Below are 24,266 nucleotides of genomic sequence, written 5' to 3' on the forward strand. Positions count from 1 at the left end.
TAGACACTTTTTTCTGATGGGAATTTGAAGCTGTTACCTCAAAGCCATCAGACTCCATTGACAAGAAAAGTAATTTTACTTTGCAGAACACAGAGGCTGCTTGTCTATCACTACCTGGATCGGTTAGTGAGTCATGTAAAGTGGAGAAAATAATCCAAATATAGTGTACACCTAAATTAAATTTTTTTTTTTTTTTTTTTTTTTTTTTTAGGGGTGGCTAAATTATGTTTACTACAGACAAAATCCACAGCAGTACAGTCCTCAGTTTCCGTGGCAGTAGATTTGGTTTATCAAAGATGCTAGCAAAGCAACAGAGTGCATAAAATAATATAATGTGGACTGAGATCACTGACTCCATGTTCACTCCCACAGTCTCACTGACAGCTCTTGAGGTTCAGGCAGGTTTAACTCTGTTCGGCAGCTCCTCTGGATACTCTTTTCTGGAGTTTATTGGTGAAGGCTGCTTTGGCAAAGTGGCCAAGTGCCGAAATCTGGCAACAAACGAGACAGTGGCTGTTAAGATCTTGAAGAAAGACAATGAATTTATCCAGGACACTGAGAAGGAGGTAGATTTTTTAGATTTCTTTTTATTCTTATGACATATAGTATTCTCTTGTTTAGATCTTGTCTGCTCCATCACAGTATGTAGCCTACTAAGAACTCCTTTTCTCCCCAGGTGTCCATGTTAGAGATCATCAGTGTCCTGAATCCAGATCACACGAATGTGGTGAAGTTCTTTGAGTGCTTTGAACATATGGGACACACCTGTCTAGCATTTGAGATACTGGATGGGTGTCTCTATGACCTGCTCCAAGAACGAGACTGGAAACCACTGTCTCCAAACGAAATCCGGCCAATCGCAAAGCAGGTATGTATTATTGTAACATGAAACCAATTATCTTTTGTTCCCTATATGTATTAGTCATCACTGAAGAAAACCCTACTCTAACCGTTATCCCTAAGCAGCAGCACGTGGAAGAATACATCCCAAACTTGTCTTTCTCCCTGCAGCTGTTGGTGGCCTTGGACGCCCTGAAGGGTCTCGATATCCTGCATACCGATATCAAACCAGACAATATTATGTGTGTCAACAAGCAGGACCATCCCTTCACAGTGAAATTAATAGACTTCGGTAAAGCCATTTCAGCCTCCAAAATCAAGCCTGGGATGGAGCTTCAGCCAACTGGGTACCGGTAGGTTTGACCTTCCTTCTCTTTAAAAATCCATGTTGTTCTCTTGGTCTTCAATGCTTACCAATAGAGTTCTCATCTTTTGCTCTTGTCTTCTCTCCTCAGAGCTCCAGAAATTGCCCTTGGCCTCCCCTTCACCGGGGCTATAGATGTGTGGGGAGTCGGCTGCATCCTAGCCTACCTCTATCTTGCTGAAAATCTCTTCCCTGTCAACTGTGACTATCAGATGGTAAGTCAGCTACCTCTGACAAATGCCCAGAATCAAGTGGAGATTTTATGCACAACGTGAGCTGATTTGATTCTGTACATTTTGTCTGCAGATGAAGTGCATGGTTGAGGTTCTCGGTCAGCCAAAGGACCATCTGCTCTGTGCTGGCTTATATACGTGGTATTTTTTCAGTAAGGAAGGGGCTGCTAAAAATTCAACATGGAGGCTTATGGTAAGTAACCGTGTTCTTCTTTGTTTTTGTTGGTTAAATCATTTTATTTGATCTCTTTTAACATGATTCTAATAAATATGTTGTTCCTTTAGACACCTGAGGAATATACAGCTGCCAACATTGTGAAACCAGAAGAGCAGAAAAGCTTCACTGACCTTCCTAGCTCTCTGGATGCCCTTGTTAATGTAAGTACTCATGTACTGTTTGAATAAAGATGGAATTAGTACCAGTAATGAGCCTGTGTCAGAGAGATACTGACCTGGATCTGTTTCCAAATCCAGATCTATCCAAAAGGGGATGCTGTTGAATTGGAGGACCGGAGGGCTTTTGTCAACCTCATCAAACGGCTTCTGCATCTTGACGGGAATCTGAGAATCTCTCCCCATCAAGCTCTGCAGCACTCATACATCGAGTCACACCTGACTGCGCATCCTGACATCAGTGCTCAGTAAGTGACTGTGTGTTTGTTAACACTGGTAGTGGATGAACATGCGATACTGATTATCATTCCTCATCCAGTCAGATCACCTCCCAAACTATGAAGGGCGTCTGCCCAGTGGAGGCCTCTGCAAATGAGGTGAACACCTCTGGAGACTGCAAGTCTGACCAAGAGTTGGCCGCTGGTTGTTGAGGTCAAACCTCTGGTCCTAGTGACGATGCTCCAGCCACCAGATCATTTGATGGAACCAATGCCACTGTCCACTAAGACAATGGTCCTCCCACATTGTCATCTGATGGAGATCCAGTCACTTAATCTGAAGAAGATCCAGCTGCCTGGTCTTTCAGTGGAGGACTGCTTCCAGTTTGGTGGAAATATTTCAACAACCATATGACACATTGCCAAGAAATTTGCTCAAACATTCATGAAGAATGGCATTTGTGGTTTTGAGTGAAATTTTCTCAAGAGGTACTGGATTAACCGCTATTAAATTATGTAGGCTATAGACATTTATTTTCACCACATAATGACTTGTTATAACTTTAGTGATCTTCAGATTTTTCATCTCACCCCATATCATGGGCAACATTTAAATTGGTTATATATGATTGTTTATGGCCATATACTTGCAAAGCTTTATTATGAGCCTTTGCTTTACTTTGTGTTTAGTGCTTATTAGTAAATATCAACATGCTAACATGCTAAACTGATGGTAAACACTACACCTGCTTAACTTTAGCATTGTCACTTTGAGCATGTTACCATGCCTATGTTAACAAGAAACTCTTAGTCCTGTTTCTTGTTAATCACGTCCAATTTATCTTTCCAATAATCATGTTGGGAACCACCATCTTTATGCTACTATTGTCATCAGATCATTTATCTGCTCATCCATTTGCTGCCATTTTAATCTCAGACAACAGTATCTGATATTGGCAAAATTTTAAGTTGTGCATCTCACCTCTACAGTTCAGCTTTTAAAATGATATCAATGTGTGTGCAGTAAATTACAGCTGAAACCATAGGTGACATTTATTACTGAAAATCTGAGCTGCAGAATTGTATGACAAGTTTATTGGAGTGATGGAAAATCATCTGGAGTAAAGGCAGCAGATGTTTTCTCCTAACATCTGTCATCTCCTTCACATACTTCATTAAGTTATTTGTCTTTATTTGCATGGCGTATCCCATATCAGCAGGCTATTAGACATGAAAAGATGTGCCTGCATGCACACACATTGAACACATGGATTTTCATATGAGACTGTACACATTATGTCCCAGGTCATCAACTATAAAACAGGCACTTGATCTTACATCTGTGGCTGCAATTACTTTGAGATGCACTTTGACATGAAATGCAGAAAAATCAGAGAAATGTAAACATGTCCTGGATTATAATCTAAGCTCATAGTAATCTTTTTTTATATTAATATACTCAAAGGAAGTCTGGCATATAATTTGCCATTTGTAATGGATAATATTGCAGGAGAAGATTTGTAGAAGGGGAGGAGCGATGATGGGGTTGGACAAGCAGCAGAGGCTTGAAGAGTTCAAATGAAGCAGAGAAAAGCAAAGACTGCCATGGGTTTCTGTCGTTTCTGTGGAAGTGGAGAGCATGAATCCTTCAATCAAGGTGGTGCTGCATCATTAGAGCCAGCGGAGGGATGTACAGAATTCTCACCCAAGGAGCCCCAACGAGATTATGAAGATTTGATATATCTGCTGGGAGGCGAAACACCGTGGCTACATATCGAAAGCCAGGATTAGTTGCCTTTTCATTTCATCTCCTCTGGCCTGGCCTCGACCATGAGGCTAGAGCGCGGGCGGCGGGCTTCTCTGGCGATCACCCTCAACTTTGTGGCGTTTGCTTTTGCTTTATCAGCGGTGACCACCAGCTACTGGTGTGAGGGGACCAGAAAGGTCGCCAAACCCTTCTGCACGGGTCCGCCGGTGAAGGTGAAGCAGTCGTTCTGCATCCGCTTCAACAACTCCAACATCAACGACAGCCGCTTGGTCCAGTACATCTTTGAGACCGGGGAGGAGAAGTTCCTTTTGAGGAAGTTCCACACAGGAATATTTTTCTCCTGTGAGCAGGCTGCTGACATGAATGGTAAGCCTTCAGCCTCAGCTAGGTGTTCAAAAACAGGAAGTGATGGTGGAGGAAGCAAAAGTCTGAATCTGTTGTCAGTCTACAGGTTCTAAATCTGAGCTAAGTCATTGGAAAGGTCATCTATTCATTAGTGAATACACTAGACATTGTTTTAATTAAAGTATTATGTCTTTATGTAATGTAGTAAATTAAGTGTTTGATACTCAAAATTTTCTGACAGAGTACCCCTAAACCTCCAGTTTCAAATGTGTCTCCCCTAATGCTGGAACAAAACCTGCCTCCTTAAAATGTATCCTGTAGAAACAAAAAGAGGCCCTCACATAGTACCTTCTTTATATCTGGACCAATACCATAAAATCCTGTCAGCATGTATGTTAAACCTGCACTTTGGATTTTTTGGGACAGTGGAAGAAGTAGTCAGATCTTTTATTCCTGAGTTCAACATTTGACTGGAGTTGAAGTTAAAAAAATATTGACACCAGATGAATTTAAGTATTAAAAGAGTGCAGAATGGCCCATGTCTGAATAAAATATAGGCTATGACTGGATTGTAATTAGTGATACATTAATGTCTCCATCATTTTATTGTTGCAGCGGGTAAAGAAGGAGCTAATTTTAACGACTTTGCTGAGTAGCTCAATAATACATCAGTATTTATATGTTTTACTTTGCACTAATCTGAATCTGCAAAGGTAAAGCTGTCAATTAGCTAGGTAAAAGAGTACAATATTTCATTCTAAAATGTAGTAGAGTTGAATTGTAATGACTGGAATATAATGAATGATAAAACACTAAAAACCTCTAAAAAATCTTGTGTCTTTTTAGATAACACATGGGAGTGTATAGTATGACTCTGTGTATTGCAGGAAGTGTAGATATTATCTAAATGCAGAAAAGGCAAATGCATAATTCATACTTATCACATTGTGTGTATTCTTAGTAGTCAAAACCGGATTAAAAGCATTTCTCTTACTGTTGCATGCAAGCTATCCCATTTGCTTTTATAAGCTCTGATAGTAAGACTACATCAGAATAAGTTTGCAAAAGGATTTGCATGCAACTTAGAGAGGAACTGTTCAATCTAATGACATATGACCTGTATACTGTATGCAAATCAGCTTCTCAGAAACACAAACTGAAAAAGGGCCAACTTCAAAACATCATTTCATGGTTTAATTAGGATACATTTCCAGCTGGTGCAGATTACAGCGTCTAAAAAATATTGGAATAAAGTAGCATAAATTCAGTTTCAAACTGATTCTTTTTTTGTTGTTGACGTTAGTACAACAGAGTATTAAGGTAACTGTTAAAATCAAGTGAGATTTCAAGAATTAAGTTAAAATATTTTCAGAAAAAATGCATAACAAAATGTTTGTCTCAAAGCAACCTCATTCATTCTGACTTTTTTTCTCAAAACATTAAAATAAAATAAAATATTACTATTTTTCTTGCCTTAAGACCAGCATAATGTTTTTTTTCTTTTTAAAACAAAAAAGTATAGTAGTAATAGTTGACAATAAATTAATTCTGAATATGTATTTACCTTGCTCTAAATGAAACAGAACTTTTAAGCAAACTCCTATTTTCTCTCTGACAGGAACAAAATTACATTGTCTTTTCAGGGGAACTTCATAGAAAATTGTTGGGAAATTATAGACCTGTTAAATAGTGTCATTTCTTTGTACAGCTTTATTTACTGTTTGTTTTTTTTTCTAATCACAGGTTTCGACTGTCGAGACTTCTCAGAGATTGCACCAGAACATGAAAGAGGTAAAGTTATGAAGGTTTGACATTTGAAACTATGAGCAAATGTTCGTTTTGATAGATAGAGATAGAGAGAGAAAACTGTCTGATGCATTATAGCTCTAACATGGCCTCCTAAATTTTATTATTTATTATTACTTATTTACTTTGACTATAATTGAAGTCAAGGAAACAAGCAATAATTCGTGTCAACCACCAACCGGTTTGTTATTAACACTGGAATATATTAGTTTTGGTTATTTTGACACAATATAAAATTTAAGGCACCCCTTTTATTGGAAGTAAAACATGAGAATTCATTCATTTTTCCCACTGATGATGCTTTGCAATTTACAGTTTGAGAACTTCTACATTTTGGATCAGCATGACCTTCCCTGGTTGAATCATCAGAACAAAAGATGATGAAACAACTACTACAATTCTCATGGTGCATTTTGGCTAAAAGCATCCAGTCACTGAGCACTGAATTCTATTGCATGCAGCATTAATGAAGCCAGGGAACTTGACGAATCTGCTAGCTCATGGCGCATTTGCTCAGGCAGATATTTCAACAAATTTCCAGCTGTCCTGGCCCAGGCTTGACCAGTCGTGAGAATTTACCTAATATGGGATTGGTTCGATAAAATATTTTTTAGGGCAGTGTCACCAGTCTGCGCTAGACTCACAAAACTCTGCTCAAACTGTCAAACTAGACATCGCTTATCAAACATGAATCAAGATTCTTTTACTGCATTGACTATTTCTTGGCTCCAATTTTTTAGAAACACATTTTATCATACATCAGCATGATGAGATCACAGCCTGTTCTCACTCCCAACACGACAAATTTCAGTCAGTGTTCTCAGTGTTAGACACAGACGCACAGAGGCAGCCTTGAGAGGCAGCAATCCAAGTTGTCAAATATTGCACTTTGTCAGTTGACACTACGGGACGGGTCAAAGAAACTCTGGACTTTCACCCACAAGACTGCTGTTCATTTCCTGTGTGAAACCAAAAGTCAAGTTATTTTTATAACAACGCATTGTGCTACTGTGTGCAGTACTGTATGCTACATACATATGTCATGTGGCGCTACGTTATGTAAGCTATAACCATACTTATTTTAAACCAAACATTAATGTTGTGCTCTTGTTGCCAAAGGAAAGAAACCTAAAAATAAAGTGTTTGACCTATGCGGTAAAGTTTAATGAGCAGAAACTGTACATTTCGTTTGAAAATAGAAGTGTATTTTTAAAAAATACACAAAGCATGCAACAAACATAAATTGAGATGCTGTCCCTGAATATCGAAAAAAAACAGAGGCAGGAGGGTACCTAGCGCATATAGGTCCACTGACAAAGTGACATTAGACTGACAAAGCGATATTAGACAAGTTGGGATAAGAACAGGTTTAAAATCATCTTTGGGAAAAAGTTATTGGTGTGCACTTGATTTTTAGATAAGCATATGTGTTATCTGCTAACATGGAGCATTGGGGTTAATGACCTATACTGCAGCCAGCCACCAGGCGGCAATCGAGATGCTTTGGCTTCACTTTTGGGGAACTGTCATGTTGTCCATATTTATTATACCATCTATGATCGCATCAATGTTTATTTATCATTTAAAGAAAAAGTCAATCAATTGTATACATTTTACTAAACAGAAAGCTACACTTGTACTGTGAGCTCTCGCTTTCTTTTGCCTTGCATGTTATAAAACAACTAGCATCAGTAGCATCAGCCCAGCAGCTGCTGTCCTGATTTTATAAATCCAGTCAGTCCCAGACGATCAGAATCAGACCTCCAGACCTAAAAGGAGCAGACCTGTTGTACACACATATATCCAAACAAGTGGGATTATTCATCAGCGGTAGGGTATTATGAGGACAACACAACTCAATTCTGCCCCCCCCCACCCCCTTCTGTTCTCTGTTTTCCCAGGGGTCCTGTGGTTGTGTATCGTAGCTGAAACCCTGTACCTCACCCTGCTCTTCACAGGCGGGGCTCTGATGATTCTGGAGCAGTGTCCCTGTTTCAGTATCATGAACAAACTGAAGCTCAGTGCCTTTGCTGCCTTGTGCACAGCCCTGTCAGGTAACTCTTTTCTTTTCTATCGCTGTCATCAAACATTTGACAGCAGGTGTGACGTTGGACTGGGTGTTTAAAGTTGCTACTCACAGAAATCCCACATCGCTGAGAGGCAAAAATGTCCCTGACTGAGATTAAACTCAGTGAGTATTAGTTAGCTTGTTTGCCTGCTGAACATTCAAATGTAAACTAGTAGAAATACTTTTCTGGTATCTAATGGTCCAGTTCAGGCCAACAAAATGAAACCCCAATTTTTAAACTACTCAATTTTTCACATTCTGAAATCAACTCACTACATACAGTAGGCCTAATAGTTTGAAATGTTGGTGGCGGGGTCCGCCATTCTCATGCTATAATCAAATTGCTTTCGCACACATGAGGGAAACAATGTCGTGTTATTTTATCTCCTTGCTTACAGCCTCACTGTGTGCTGTTGTTGTTGCTAGCACAAACCCAAGCAAAACACAGGCCTGTTTTTATCATGAAGTAGTCACAGGAAATGCAAAGTATCTGTCATAGAAAAAAAAGAATATGAGAAATTTTGCTTTTAAATGGAATATAATTGAAAATGACTCATTTTAAGTGATATAACAAGAATGCAATTCCATCGAAAGCCATTGCAAAATATTTAGTTTATCCATTTTCAATCATTTGAAAAATTCTTGGTAATTTAATTGATCACATTACAATTTCTATTTAAATGCATTAACTAACAGATAATAATTATTCACTAAGACTAAAGATGTTGTAACTTTGGTGGCACACTCCAGCCTCTATACATTACTGTTTAATGATCTGAAGTAAACAAACTATGACATCCTTCAGCTTCACTCACTGAGGATCAGCTCAGTCACTGAAATTATTTTTGCAGTTCTGCCTCTAAAAGGCTCAGTTTTACACTGACTGATGACCGCTGGGATCACTCAACTAAATCCAGCTGGGCTGAACCAATCAAAGAGGTGAAACCACAGCGGGGTAACCCGTCACATGATGTCAGTTTAAACTAGACACATAAGAACACAGTTTCATAGATGCCTGCCATAAATCTGGATTAAATCATTCGCTTTCCTGTTTTTGGAACAATGTCTGTACTCCAAAAAGCTTTACTTTAATCCTTACACAACTGTAAATAAATGTTATATGAAATGCTGCGTATTCACACAGATGTGAGGGTATGTTACACTAATTTCACAAGCAAAATATATAATAAGATAAGAAAAATAGTCATTGTGGTAAGATGTTATGCTTTATACCTTGCTAAAATTTACTTTATTTGGATTTTTTATGGTTTTTAAGCCAATATAGTGAAGTTGTACATAGAAATAAAGACATTTAAGTGTCCCTGATGACATAATTTATATTATTGAAAAGGTTTCTTCTTTACACCTGAACATGTGACAGATGTAGAAGGACAAATGTCCTTCACACTGTCTCACTTACAGCTGAAACATTCATTAAATTAAAACTTTTTTGGAAGTATTATTACAGCTATTTTACTTTTCATCATCCATTGTCTGTTTACACACTGATGGATGTATCCAAGAGTAGTTACAACTTATGGCATTAATAAGGCCTTAAGTCTACTACACTATTGTGTGTTATAAACCATTTATTAAACTTTTGATGCTGATTATATATGCTAAACAGTGGGGGTTAGTGTCATCCAAATCTGTAATTTAAGTGAAGTTAACTTTGCTGTAAATGAGTAAGAAAAGGAGCAGGGCAGCAGGTCAGGCTGGTTGACAGTCAGTCAGCAGCGGCAAACACACAGAGCAGCTAACTGTACTGCGTCCACTCACTTCCTCGGAGGATTTGCTGGTTTGTGGACTAATCGGATTGGAGCCGGGGCAGCGGTTTTGGGCTGTGCCCAAGACCTGCCCAGAGGAGCTCCCTCCCGCCCCTCTTCTACTCCCCCCATCCCCTGACTCCCATCCCCCCCGTTGTTATGAGTTAATCCCCAAGAAAAGCAGCTGTGGAGAGTCAGACTGCTGGATGAGAGAGGGCGAGGATCCGGGAGATAACAGAGATGAAGGTTCACCTCCACCACAATCTGCAGTACAGTTTTACCGTCAGTAGATATTTGCTCATTAGAAATCTATCTTTTTTGGTTTCTTTTGGAAGAAAACTATTGTAAGAAGGTGCACATAACTGTCTAAAGTCTACACTGTAAAAACCGGTCAAAAGTCAGTGTGGTGAAATCAGCTAAGGTTTGTCAATTTTAAGTCAAATCTACTTAAAGCTGCAACAAATTATTTTTTATTTAACAATTAATTAAATGACTCTCTGCAATGTAAAATGATAATGTGCTTCATTGGTAATTAATACAGTTTTTCACAAATGATTGATTATTGGGATTTGAATTTATTCAACTATAGTGTGTGCAAATTGTTAACAAAATTAGGCTGAGTAAGTCCACTTGAAATTGCTACCATAAAAACAATGAAGACAAGTTAAGAAAAAGAAAATAAGAGTGGTTGCTACACTTATTTAAGTCAGTTAAGTTGAAACTACAAACTATCATTTAGTTGGTCTTACTAAATACAGTTGAGTTGTGGAGGTACAACTGTTAAGTTGCATTCACATAAGTGATTTAAGTCACTATTATAAAATATCTCAATGTTGACACTGATCAACATGATGAAGTAATGTAAAACAACCTGTATTTTGCTGAATTAATGTTGTTCATTGCCTAATACAGTCATATTGGTAGCACAAGTCATTTATTGCAATATTGGTGATAGTATTAAAATATATCTAACAAAACTCAGTTTGATGGAAATTGTTGACATTACTCTATTAAGTAAATCCAGGAAATTATTATTTTGAGTGTATCTAAGGATTGTAGGATTGTAGGATTGGAGTCATTTAGTTTCTCATTCTTTTGGTTTTACAGCCAGTGACTTAACTGTTTTACTTAAATGCCATTGCTTCTATAAAGCGTGCTTCGTTTTCAGTAAAAAAAAAAAAAAAGACAGGCACAGGATATCTGGTGTGCAGCTAATGTGTCAGATATTACCCTTGGGAGATGGTGGAGGCCAAAATCAGAGCTAAAAGAGACCAAATATTCAAGTTACATTCATCAGGTAGACTCAAACATGACTTCAAATAAATGATAGTGTTGCTCTGTAACTGCTTGTCAACAACTTCATAAACACTGATTTTCTCATGTTCTCAGGCCTTTGTGGGATGGTGGCCCACATGATGTTTACCACTATATTCCAGCTGGCTGTCGCTATGGGGCCAGAAGACTGGAGACCCAAGACCTGGGACTACAGCTGGTCTTATGCGTAAGTACTTCTTACTGAAAAATGTTTAAAGTCAAAGTGAAGTTTCTTGCTTGTATGTTATATACACAAAAATAAATTTATATATGTACAGAAAAAAGACCCTAGACAGTGTCTGTAGCCAGATTCAGGTTGGTGTATCTGGCCTGATTCTGGAGCATCATTCATTCAAGTTTTAGCCGGACACAGCCAAACTTATTTCTGCCAGCATGCCGTGTTCGGGCTTTTGCTGGGTCAGGGCATTGTGACTTTAATCTAACACTATTTTCAAACCTCTTCTCAGCTTAGCATGGGGCTCTTTCGGCACCTGCATGGGCTCTGCAGTGACAGCGCTCAACAGGTACACAAAGACCATCATAGAGTTTAAATATAAGCGGCGGAACATTGAGAAGAGCCTGATGATCAAGCAGACAATGATAGAGCGGGACCTCCCTGAGCAGATGTGGGACATGTACCTGACTGCTGACGCCGAGGCACAGTTAGAACTGCCAGTTAATGGCCACAAACCCTCCACAGGAACAACATTTGTGGTTGAAATGGACAATGAACCAGAACCACAAGGAGAGGCATATTGTTAAAAATGGAGTCTGTGCCACTGTGCCCCACTGGAACAGTTTTTGGGGTTGATGTCCTGGACCTACACTGACTCTTGCTCCGGGATTTAAATTTCTAATACAGGAGATATATTTGTCTGTTTTGTTGCCACATATCAAATGTGTGTCTGGAAGGCTAGAGCCCAGTTTTTTTTTTCCGGAGATAATGTAACACGGCCGGCTTTTACACAACATGCTTTTCATCAAATCTTTCCATGTGATATTATTTGTGGGAGGAAGGGAAGACAGCTGCAATTTCAACCTCTTCACACTAATCTTTGGCAAGCTGCAGGATGTGCAGACTGCTGCTGCAGCGCGTGCCATTAATATCTGTTTCAACTGCAAAGATATGTTGCTGAATTGGCCTTTTTTATCCCCAAGTTACATCAAAATGTTACTCATGTGTTGCTCTCTGGGACTTACTCAGCCATACGGACAATGGCTCTCAGTGAGAACATTATTGTGTTATGCCATTGTGGTTGGATAACTGAATCGGATTAATGGGCATCGACACAGAGGCCCAAGGGGTCAAAGGACTGTCAACATTTCCTGTTGGAAAATCAATCAAATGACGACAATGGACACGAAACTGCTATAGAGATCTACAAAATGACCACAAAATGTAAAATTATTGGAAACAGACACAAAACAACCACAAAGACACACAAAATGAGGACAAAGAGATCCAAAACAACAACACAGACACGAAATGACCACAAAGAGATGCAAAACCACACGGAAACAAAATAACCACATAGATGCAAAATTATTAGAAACAGAAGCAATAATACCAACAAAGAAACACAAAATGATGAAAAGGAGTTGCAAAAGAACCAAACAGAAATGCAAAACAACTGCAAAGACACATATATTAAACACAGAAGCACTAAATGACCTTAAAGTCCCTCTCCAGACATGTTTTAAAGTCTGTAAAAATACTAACAATATTTTCTTTAATCCGGTTTTCCCAAATAATGGTTGAAAGAAAAAACTGAAAAGTGACCGTAAGCACGACTACTCTTTCGCCCTCACACAGGTGACAGAGCAGTGCACACCAAGATAGATGACAGATCAGATGGTAAGTGTAGTTGTTGGTATCGTTTGTTTATGTTGTTTGTTAGCTTGTAAGCTAACTGGCAGTGGCTTTGTGACACAGAATTTGGGTTTATGAACACTATAATAAGCTATCTGCTCCAATGGGGTTTTTGGTAGATAGTGGAAGGAAGCTCCGGGGTCCAGTTTACATCCAAAAACTGCACACTTTCATGTTTGCCGTCCAAACTTGCATTATGCTAATGCTAACTCTGTTTTCTTTACTGAAAAGTCTGCTGTACACTGGAGGTTTCTTTGCGGTGTTGTATCAAAACCGCGATATGTGTTTCCCTGTCTGAGACGATTGGTTGTCGTATTAGTGATGTACTAAATCTAGCGTTCCCAGCGTATGCTTGAGTTTTACATTTTAGGGAAGTGTCCCCTTTGCTAGAGGAATATGAAAACACATCTTTAGTGACCAACTTTTCACAGATACAAGTCAGTTTAGTCAACGACAGATGTTTTAGAACGGAAGAAAGAGAGGAAGGGGACTTTAAGGACAGAGTGATTACTAAGACACAAAAAACGTCCACAAAAACACACAGTGACTACAAAGAGACATGAAACAGCTGCATTATTTCTGGTCATATTTCTCTGTGCAGCATTTTTTTGTATGTGTGTGTGTCAGTCTGGACATCTTGATCCTATATGTAAAGGTGGAGGGAAGCCTTTTTTTCATTGTTTTATAATCTGTCCATATATACAATAACGCATCTAAGCAGAGATTATGCTTATGCATCAAAAAACTGTACATCTTCTATGTGTCTGGAGCCGACAACACTGTGAGAATTATAATCATGACTGTTATTTGGGAGCAGATGGGATTTGACGTCTGCACTCAGTTCATCATACAGCTCGTATGGAGCTGACAGGATCAGCTGGCGTTTGTTGCTATATTGGTGATTTCTACTTGGCAGGCAAATTTACAGTATATGCACACGCGAGGACCACTGCAAATGTGCATGGGAACTGGTGTTTTAAAGCTTTTTTTAAAAAAAAAATCACATTTTTTATGATACACACTTAGAATTATGTATTAACAAAATGACACTATCTTTATCCATACTTAAATTTGTCATTAATTGTTTTAAAAAATCAACTCTGTATCGAACTTTAATTCAGGAATTTGCTTCTTTCTTTTTTCCTTAAAAAATTCTCCTATGGTCACATTTCTCTTATGATTTGTTTGAGACTGAAGTTCCCATTGCTGTAATGGATGTTGAGCATTTTCAAACTGGAAGTACAAGTCAAACATTGGCAGCATCAGACCAAAATGGGGAGGAAGGGAAGAGTATAATGGAGTAAGACTGACATCTATTGGAACAAAAGTATGATATGATAAGAAACTGGGAAGGATTCTTTGTATTTCTAGCACAACACAGAAATGCATTTCTATATCAAATGATCACTGGGTATACCTGTTACTGTAAAACAAAATACGATTGTGCTCAAAACATACTTCTCAACTGAGGAAATCAACTTCTATTAAAATGTTGTCTGAGTGTCATTTCTATGAAATCTGCTAACTTATCATTATCAACTTATCATTTCTTCTTCCTGAAGGCATCATTCAACAGACCTCTCCCCTGCAGAAGACCTGACACTGTGAGTTATTTATTTCTCCTGCTGTGGTGGCAGAAGTAATCTCATTAGGTGGCGGGGATCCAAGATATACTGCATCTGTCAAACATGTGATTTTGTCTTAGATTCAAGGCTCATGGGGACATCACAGCCAAAGGAAAATGACAGTGTCTTATGAACTCTGTATTATTATTTTTTGCAGTTATTTGCCCTATGATAATATCTTGTGATAGGATGACATAAAGTATCCAGTCAAACAACCCACCCATCCTAATATAAATATACACAGAGAAGAAAGATCACATTTTAATTGTCAACAAATACATCTTAGAAATACATGGTCGTTGTTTTTTTTCAAAGTGTGAAGACAATATTAATATTAAAAAAAATATACGCCTCGATAGATATTTCCATGTCTTGTCCTAATGTTGAATGATTAATAAATACTACTACTACTACAGACACAATGTTTAAAAAGTGCAATCTGATTTTAAAAGGATCAATTTACTCATTTTAGGCTGACTGAAAAAAAATTAAACAAAATCAATATCGTCATTGTTGAACCCCAAATTTCTTTTGGGAGATTTTGAGTAACTTTACTCACATTTACCAGGTATTAAAAAAAAAAAAATCATACTAACTTTGATAAGCATAATCAAGCGTCTCTATAAAATGACTTTAATATGCACATGGTCTTAAGATGCTGAAGACACATTCTGGCCTCCGTAGCTCTTTACAGTAATGTGCATGAGGTTGTGGTTGATTTGAGGTAGCAATACTAGACAAACGTGCTGTAGTCAAGGGATGACAAGTTCTTTATAATCTTGTTGTGGATGCTCCTTGATATATTTCTTTATATACCAACAGGAGATATGAGCCTTGAGGTTTTCTTCAACCAGGAAGTCCATGGCAGCCTGTAAAGGATACATTAAATAAATAAAAACATCTTGACAAGACACTTTTTCAAAACCCTCTAAAAGGGCCTAACTTACTTTTGATAGCAGTGCAGCAACACCTTGGCCCCTATATGTCTCTGGTACATAGGTTGATAATAGATCCACCTCCTTCTCTCCTGTGAATCTGTAGTGCAACACCGCACAGTCATGGCCACCTGTGGACAAATTTACTATTTATTAGATTCCAAGTCATAATTCAGCTCCTTCAGAAATCACAGACAACAAGGGACCCAAAATTAGCAAGTTTAACAATAAGAGCAAGTGTTTAAATGATGCAAGTATTTCCTCAATCAGACTATTTAATTATTTTTTGTGAGGAAGATATTACCACCCCTTTATTTTAATTTTGATTTTAATGGGGTGAGGCTCTCTGGGTGGAAGATCTGTATAAGGCTCCCAAAAGCCTTTTGCCCGGCCCTAAATTAATCATTTGATAAACATTTTTACTCATGCCAAACTCACTCAAAAAATACTTTTATTTAAGTGCCCCAAACTTCATTGCCTCCGCTGTGCTACTGTAGTCAACTATCCAGAAATGTACTGAAGTGTATAGTTTTTGCTTATAATATGTATGCCGAACTGTTAAACGGCTAGAGATGAAGTGTATGAAGTACAGGTCACCCATTTCGTCTGTGCAAAGTTTGCCCTTGGGCAAAGTTACATAATTTCCTGTATTTTTAAATGAAGTTTAGCGGGGTTTTCGCCTCACAGAAAACATAATCGATAATTTAGCAGAATCCAAGAATACTAATGTAAAGAAACGGCCTTATCTTCTAACAGTAAATTAATCCATCCCACAGATTTGCGTGGTTCAGTAGGCCGCGAGTGGACGCCGGGCTCCCTTACAGGATTTTCCCCGGCACCCAAGCATCAACCCCGGCTCTCTCTGCTTACCAGCCCCGCTGCTCGGAGTGACGGTGAAGCGCCGGTTCTCTCGGTCATGTTCCACTGTCAAACTGCAGCCGGAGTTTAACGCACTGAAGGCGGCCGTTTGAGACTTCAGTCGGAGATTTAACGCAGTGAGTCTGGAAAATATTTTAAAGGCCATATTTACATGAAAAAGACACGTACTAAGCAGCATGTAGTAGTAATTGTACAGACTGACCAGAAGAGGGCGCTACATGCAAGCAAGACAATAATTAACTTCTTTATGACTTTCCTTGACCTCTACAATAATTATAGAGAGGTTAAATTGTTTCACATTGTGAGCTTTACTGGTTATATTTCAACCATTAATCACATTCATCATTTAATGATGAGAAAACAAAATGTTTTCGGGACTGTACCTTATTTAGCAGAATATGGGGTGAGTTAACTGGACATGAGAAAATGTGAAATTTGTCAACAGACAAACAAATAATTCAACTATGGAGAATAAAAGTTTCCAATGAAAACTGACATTGTGAAAAATTTAATTACTCATAAATTGTTTTATTTGTTAATTCACAAACACAAGAACAGACACAACGTTGTCTTCATAATGGACTATTTCTTAATTCTGCATCCTGATGATGTTTGATGTATGTTAAACTGAAATATCAACATATTTTTCTGATTGACAAACTATGGAAAAGTCAGCACATAACTATACATATGATATTTCCTTTGGTTGTGAAGATAGCCTGTTCTCTCTCTCTCTATCTCTATCTCGCTCTCTCTCTTTATATATAAGTTGAATTTCTATTAGTTTAAAACGGCACTCCTGTCAACACATTTAAGACCCTGGCCCAAATGGTTTTAATGTCTGGGGGCTCACATTTTCATTGCAGTTGAAAAGAATTGGTGTAACAACGGGACAAACAACAGCTTTTAATATTTAATATATTGCATTTATATTGTCAACATTGATGAATAGGCACTCGTGAGTCTAGCAGCTCTACATGTTCTCAGCAGCAGCAGCGTTGTTCACTCCTGCAGCCATCACAGCAAAGAACACATTAGGGAAGAAGGATCTGGTGTAGATGGCCACCTTAGGGAGCGAGGGAGCAATTACCACCTCTTTCCTCTTGTTGCTTAGAGTCTTCACAATCTCAGAGGCTGCCTCGTCAGGAGAAACGCCCAGAGGTTTCTTTGTGTACAGCACTGCAAAGAGCATTGATCCAAAATAAAGCAGTTTTGATTTTAATGATAGTGAACAGAAAACGTAATCTCAGTAGCGTTAAACTTAACCAAAGTTTACATTTTACATTCACATAAATCTTATTTTTTAAATATTTTTTGTATGTCAGTGGTAAAATGTACAAATACATTTAAAAGCAAGTAAGTTTGATGTATCTGTGCAGAAATGTTTCTCTTTAATGGTACTTTATACTTCTACTCCACTTCCGAGGGAAATATTTTCCTTTTCACTCCACTGCATTAATTGAACTGCTTTTGTATTTTGTAGATCAAGGCCCTGATGGTCATCAATAATTTGGCCCCAGAGGGGCACAAAAAACACAGACTGGGCATCAAATCTGTTCTTTAATATGTCAAAGACCCAGCTGTTGTTATAGGGAAAACTGGTCCTAATGATGATTCTTGAGGGTTAAATCAATCAGAATCATCCTCTAGGGACCAAGAATATACAGTAGTTATCAAGATGTGCTTTTGCCTGGTTTCCTCTGATTTTACTCACATGACCAGATGGATTTGGTGGTCTCTGCCTCTGTGCTTTCAGATGATGCAGAGGGACTGATGAAGGTGTGGTTGATGGTGCTGACAGAGATGCCGTACTCCTCCACCTCAGCTCTCAGGCAGTCGAAGAAGGCCTGAACTGCATGTTTCGAGGCTGCATCTGCAAAAAATATGCAAGGTAAGACATGGTATCTTTACATTATAGTCATGTACACACCATCAATGTGCTACGTGTAGCAGATAAAATGTTTGCAATGTTCATGATCTCAGTTCAGCATATTAGCGTGCTAACATTTGTAAAGTAGCACGAAACATTAAGTACAACTGAGGCTGATGGGGATGTCATTAGTTCGTCAAAGTAAAGGACAAGTTAAAAGGTTGACCTGATGATGGCACTAGATGAAAAGTCAGAGAACCACCAAGTCTGGACAAAAATGGTGGATCAACTGAAGGATCAATATATTCATCCCTGGAGCCGTACTGCTAGCATGGCTAAAAATGTAGCAAAAATTATAAGCACAAGGCCGTTCCTATCATTTATTTAGTGAAAGGAAGTAGTGAGACCTCATTAGAGAAAGGCAGAATAATGTTAATAAGTGCTTTGGGGTGGTAGAGCAGGTTGTCCAATGATCCGAGAATCTGCAATTCAGTCCCCAGCTCCTCCAGCCTATGTGACAAAGTGTCCTTAGGCAAGATACTGAGCCCCAAATTGCTCCCATTGGTGTGTGAGTGCATGTGAATGTTTAACTGATGAGCAGGTAGCCCTTGTCACCAGTGTATGAATGTTTCTTTGATTGGTTGAATTTGGCATGTCGTGTAAAAGCACTTTGAGTGGTCAGAAGACCAGAAAGGCGCTATACAAGTGCAAGTCCATTTACCACTTTATGTACATTACCACCTCAAATAACTGTTAAAAATGTGTTTCTCTTCTTAAACTTTTTAACTCACATGCAGTGCGAAAAGGCACAGCCAGCTTCCCCTGGATGCTGTTTACCAGAAGCAGGTGACCAGTTCTTCTGGAGATCAATGAGGGCAGCAAACCTGTAACAGAAATATGTCAACACAATGCAAAACAACAACATCACTATTATACTTTTAGAGATTGAAATGTGTTTTTATTGTCTACCTTTGGCCAGTGTGGCTGGTCCAAAGTAGTTGTTGTCCATTAGTAACTTGTCCATCTCCAATGACACACTCTGTGCAGGAGCTTTGACCTTCATGCTGCTGTTGAAAATCAGGATATCCAGGCAGCCGTAACACTCCAGGATCTCTGAGATCACCTCAGGCATGCTCTCCATATCTCCAAAATCCAGCAGCACTAGTTTGGAAGGAAACGTCTGAAAAACAGTGATGACAAGGAGGTACATTTACCATACAGTTTTGAGGTATTTCATGCTACTTTATAGTTTTAATTCACTACATTTATTTGCCAGCCAGGGTTCCCCACACTTTCATTTATTTGTGGTGGGCTGCTGCAATAAAGCATCTGCCGACATGTAATGATTTTATATTTTTGGATCCAGACTGCTCATTAGGAGCCTTAGTGGATATTGTTGCGCCACACTCTCGGAGTGCAGAGTATACTCTGGGCATAGAGGGAGCAGCAGAACGTCAGGCACAGTGAAAGTGTAACTTTCATTGTGCTGGGCCTAAAAGTTTGCTTTAACTTGTTTCTGCAGCAGCTGCTCCTCTATTCCATCAGTCTGATCTGATCAGCTCTGACCTGCTCCACTGATCAGTAATCCACATTGTGACTCAAACTCCTCACACTGCTGCTGATGAGACAAAGATCTCATGATGAGTCACGCCTGCGCTGCAGGACCCGCAAAAAAAAAAAAAAAATTATAAAAAATAAAGATGTTTAAAATGTTTAAAAATAAATACAAATTTGTGCATCAAAACTCTATGTTTTACCATTTAACAACTCACTACCCCTCAGATTTATCTGGTGTCCTCTCAGAGGGGTGAGACCTTTAGGTTGGGAACAACTGGTTTAAACTAAATGTATATGAAGTAGTTAAAACTAGCTCTACCTTAAGCAGTTACAACAGCAAAATGCTGCCTTTAAATTGATGCATCAGTATTAACAATCAAATATTTTCAGACATGATAATATATCAGGCATGGGGGACATTTTCCTGCAGAAAGAGTACTTGTACTTAAGATACTTAAAATACATTGAGCTGATAATATGTAGTGCATCTATGTGTAAATGCAGAACTTTTACTTATAATCAAGTATTTTAGTATGTGTGGTATACTTACTACAGTTGGGTCCGAGGCATTTGCCAATTCATCTGCGAGTTCCTCAAGTTTCTCCCAGCTCTTCCCACACAGGATCAGCCTCGCTCCTCCTCTGTGAAACACACCTGCACATTCTGCATTGACAAATTTTTGGAAAAAAAAAGATGAAAACAAGACAGTTGAATTAAATGGATGACCAGAATCTTTGTACTTTGCTGAGCAATTTCTTATTTTGTTAAAGGACGTTACCTTTTCCAAGTCCAGATAAAGCATCAGTTATAACCACCACCTTGTTGCGTACAGATGTTTTAGACAACAGACTGATGACCACACTATAGAGGTAGAAAAATCCAGCTGTCAGCACCACTACACATGGCACCAGGAGAACAGTGGTGGTCCACACAGGGTCCATCTCCTGGAGCATATCCTGGAAAATGTTTATTATCATATTAAATGTCCAGAATTAAATCAAACAAGCATATATATTTCTGTTATTGTTTGCACGTATAATTGAATGAAAAGTTCGACATTCTGTTGAAATATGCTTATTTGCTTTCTGGCGTTAAATCAGGGGAAGAAAGCAAATAATTGTGTAGGTGTTAGCTAACAGGTTTTTGTTTTTAAAGTATGTTCAGTGATTTAAACATACTTTTTGAGATGGAAGGTGGTTTCTCTGATGATGCAGATGAAATGGGATGGGATGTCAAAGACCATCTAGGATCTGATGAACATGATTTGCATAAAAAAATGAGGGTTTCATACCCAAAAGCTCTCCGGCTCCGTAACATTGGAATCCATCTCACCCTCTACAACCATTTTTAATATCTAACTATGCTTACACCTCTGAAATAAAAACAGAGAAGACATCTTTCAAAATATTCTTACATTAGTGATCAAAACAAAAATGATATATATGGCATCATTTGGATTTTTCAGTATTTATATACATATACAATCTATAGTCTATGCTGCATGCTGCATAAAATCACGATTCCAAATCCTAAAACTGAATTTTTATTTATTTATTTGTTTTTGAGACACAACACAACCTGAACAAGAAACAAAACAACCACAAAGAGACAAGAAATGACCAAAGAAACAACCACAAAGACACTACAAAGAAAAATCAGTACAAAGAGACAAAAAAATACTATAAGGGCAAGTAAAACATCCACAAAGAGATACAAAAAAGAACAACAAAGTAGCACAAAACATTCACAAAGAGAGACAAAATGTCCTCAAAGAGAAATCATTTGACCACAACGATATGCAAAACTACAACAAAGATGCACAAAATCACAAGAAAAAGACAAGTATTACCACAAAGACATGCACAATAACCACAGTAACACACACAGAGACATAAAGTAACTACAAAAAGATAAATAAAATTCCAACAAAAACAGGAAAAACAAAAACAAAGAGACACAAAAAAAAACAGACGCAAAACAATTACAATGAGAAACAAAACATCCACAAAGACAAATTAAGTGACCACAAAGAGTTGCAAAACTACAATAAAGAAGCAAAAAAACCCACAAAAAGACACAAAATGAAAAAAAAAGAGACACAAATTCATAACAAAGCGACACAAAATGATTACAAACACAGGCAAAATGACCACAAAGGTGCTAAACGAGAGAAAAAAAAAATCAACAAAATTTCATGTCATTGCTCCTAAGGGTGGGGAGGCCTGTCTGTGCCCTGGGGCCCATTGTCTCATAATCTGTCCTCCATAGTGTTTGAGTTACAGAGTGTCTCTCATAATCACCTTGGGGAGACATTCTTTCCTTTATATAAAGTGAAATATGTCAGAAACCTCTCGACAAGGTCAATTTTTGTCATCAGACGATAAAGACCGGCACTCGCACGTCCTGAATTTGTCCGACAAGGAACTAGAAGATAACCTTTTAGTTTAGGTTTACCATGCCAAGCAAGCAGCACCGGCTGTTTGTCTAAATATAAACTGCCCTAGAAATAGATACCATATCTCTCACAAAGAGTCAGTGCCACAGAGCAGTAGACACGTTATTCCTCAACAGAGTCATGAGATAAATAAACATAATCAAAAACTGAAGAGGAGAAAAGAAACATAGCACATTTTTATTCTATACTGCCGCTGTGTAGAATGAAACTATAGATAAAATCAAAGTCAGATTACAAAGTGTCTTACTTGGCACAAGTAAGCAACAGACTAAATAGAGCTGGTCATGTCTATCCGACCTCAATGTTGCAAGAAATGAATCAGCAGCCAAAACTTACTGCGTCTCAGGCCTCTGCAGGTGTTGTGGACTCTCAGTTTATTCGTCTCCTGAGGAGCTGCACGCCTCAGCAGCTCATTCACAGAGCTCCTCAGACATGACAGCCTGCAGGGCTGCCAGAGCAATACTTTGGGATTTGAGCTCTTTTAATAGCAGCACAGCTGAGTCAGTTATTTTCCCTGTATGTTGTCGACATGTTATGTTTAGAGTGACAGGAGAGGGGGCTGCTGGGTAAGAGAGATGTTTCCAAATGGCTGTTGGATGACTTTCCCAGTGTTCTGTATGTTGAAAAGATTACACATAAACACATACAGTCATACATATGCACTGCAAAACAAGAAGAATAGTAACAAGTTTTACTGGAGTCATGCATTTTAAAGGATCTAAGCAGTGAGCAGTGGTAGGGAGCAGGATCTGAGGGTGAGATTTGTGAGACTAAAATGTATACAACTTTTTTTTTTCAAATTCCAAAAGAAATGAGCCATTTCTGAAACTTTATTTGTACATATAGAGCAAAAAGAGTAATTTGACATGGGCAACATGATACTTAAAGGAACTAGGTCTTACAGTGACTAATATGATCGGTTACATCTTATATGCACATACCGTATATGTCGTACGTATTTTAGTTGTTTTACGCAAGTGGAAGAAAACCTCGGATCGCATACATGAAATTAGTAATACAACCATGAAAACAAATTATGTTCCAAGAAAATTTATTTTTAACATTTACTTAAAAAAAACACTTACTTTTAACATTTACTTTGAACATTAAAAATGTTAACTTTTAACATTAAAAATGTTAAAAGTAAATGTTAAAAGTAAATGTAGCCTAATGAAATACGATTATAAAAAATATCTTTAGAGTGTCAAAAATAAGAGTACTCATTATGCACAATGGCCCCTTTTAGAATGTAAAATATTACATGTATTATATTATGAATTATTATGAATATGTAAGCAGTGCAATATTGCTGTAAATTTGAACACATTACACTGTACTGGATAGTCTCATCTGCAGCAGTATAGCATTATTAATATATTTTATAGTTCATGAGTATTTCTTGTTATGCAGCAATATTTTAACATTTGAAAAAGTTATTTTTGCCTCAACTATATGTATATATAAAAATTATGAACTGCCCATACGTGGGCTATGTCTGTGTGTGTGTGCGTGTGCGTGCGTGCGTGTGTGTGTGTGTGTGTGTGTGTGAGAGAGAGAGAGAGAGAGAGAGAGAGAGCAGAAATTAAAGGCTCGAAAATTCTGTCAATCAAGTTATAAAAATTAGACAACGTGACCAGAAGCTGGCATCTTCACAATAAAAACCTAAAAAAAAAAAAAGCCAGGTTTTATAGAGAAGTTCATGTAACAAAGTGTTTTTTTTTTGTTTGTTTTTTTACTTTTTCATTATTATTTTATTTGTATTTGAAAGCAAATATTTGTCTTTATTTTAAATAAACTTTTTATTAAAAGGCTGAAATCTTGATTTTAAATCAACGTTTTAAAAACTACTTTGTTTTTCAAAACATAATTGTGTTTTAATTGTGTAGGCATATACAATTTATTTACCCTCAAGCTTTTTATGTATTAATGTTTCATCCTTTATCATTTTAAATTGTATCCG

At 37.9% G+C, this 24,266-nt stretch overlaps 4 protein-coding genes across 6 annotated transcripts; 2 read left to right on the plus strand and 2 right to left on the minus strand.

Moving 5' to 3' along the window:
- The first annotated feature begins 332 nt into the window (after positions 1–332).
- LOC148186430 (homeodomain-interacting protein kinase 3-like) lies at positions 333–2,261 on the plus strand. Its single transcript, XM_088069069.1, has 8 exons — positions 333–566; positions 677–868; positions 1,012–1,193; positions 1,296–1,419; positions 1,511–1,630; positions 1,723–1,815; positions 1,912–2,078; positions 2,150–2,261. Exons 1-8 carry the CDS (start codon positions 333–335, stop codon positions 2,259–2,261), a joined length of 1,224 nt encoding a protein of 407 aa, XP_087925195.1.
- Positions 2,262–3,550: 1,289 nt separating this feature from the next.
- On the plus strand, positions 3,551–14,722 carry LOC121957269 (germ cell-specific gene 1-like protein). The gene is made up of 5 exons (XM_042505826.2): positions 3,551–4,182; positions 5,905–5,952; positions 7,869–8,021; positions 11,191–11,302; positions 11,583–14,722. Exons 1-5 carry the CDS (start codon positions 3,879–3,881, stop codon positions 11,875–11,877), a joined length of 912 nt encoding a protein of 303 aa, XP_042361760.1. The 5' UTR covers positions 3,551–3,878; the 3' UTR covers positions 11,878–14,722.
- A 136-nt stretch (positions 14,723–14,858) lies between these two features.
- Positions 14,859–16,667, minus strand: LOC121957240 (protein NATD1-like). The gene is made up of 3 exons (XM_042505782.2): positions 16,416–16,667; positions 15,558–15,676; positions 14,859–15,479 (listed from the first exon to the last, which is right to left on the minus strand). The coding sequence occupies exons 1-3, from the start codon at positions 16,600–16,602 to the stop codon at positions 15,363–15,365; spliced, it is 423 nt and encodes a 140-aa protein (XP_042361716.2). The 5' UTR covers positions 16,603–16,667; the 3' UTR covers positions 14,859–15,362.
- Positions 16,668–16,931: 264 nt separating this feature from the next.
- Positions 16,932–22,842, minus strand: dhrs7ca (dehydrogenase/reductase (SDR family) member 7Ca). Of its 3 annotated transcripts, none has more exons than XM_042505615.2 (8): positions 22,643–22,842; positions 21,143–21,223; positions 20,630–20,807; positions 20,402–20,514; positions 19,264–19,474; positions 19,086–19,178; positions 18,139–18,297; positions 16,932–17,603 (listed from the first exon to the last, which is right to left on the minus strand). In XM_042505615.2, exons 2-8 carry the CDS (start codon positions 21,194–21,196, stop codon positions 17,398–17,400), a joined length of 1,014 nt encoding a protein of 337 aa, XP_042361549.1. In that variant the 5' UTR covers positions 21,197–21,223; positions 22,643–22,842; the 3' UTR covers positions 16,932–17,397. The 3 variants fall into 3 exon arrangements, with proteins under 3 accessions (XP_042361549.1, XP_087947226.1, XP_042361550.1); XM_088091100.1 differs by lacking the exon at positions 21,143–21,223 and adding an exon at positions 21,030–21,101 and having other exon boundaries at positions 22,643–22,839; XM_042505616.2 differs by lacking the exon at positions 21,143–21,223 and having other exon boundaries at positions 22,643–22,837.
- Between the last annotated feature and the right edge of the window lie 1,424 nt (positions 22,843–24,266).

The sequence above is a fragment of the Plectropomus leopardus genome, chromosome 18 (genome assembly GCF_026936395.1).
Source record: "Plectropomus leopardus strain MGB_pleo_1.0 chromosome 18, ASM2693639v1, whole genome shotgun sequence".
Classification (NCBI taxonomy): Eukaryota; Metazoa; Chordata; class Actinopteri; order Perciformes; family Serranidae; genus Plectropomus; species Plectropomus leopardus.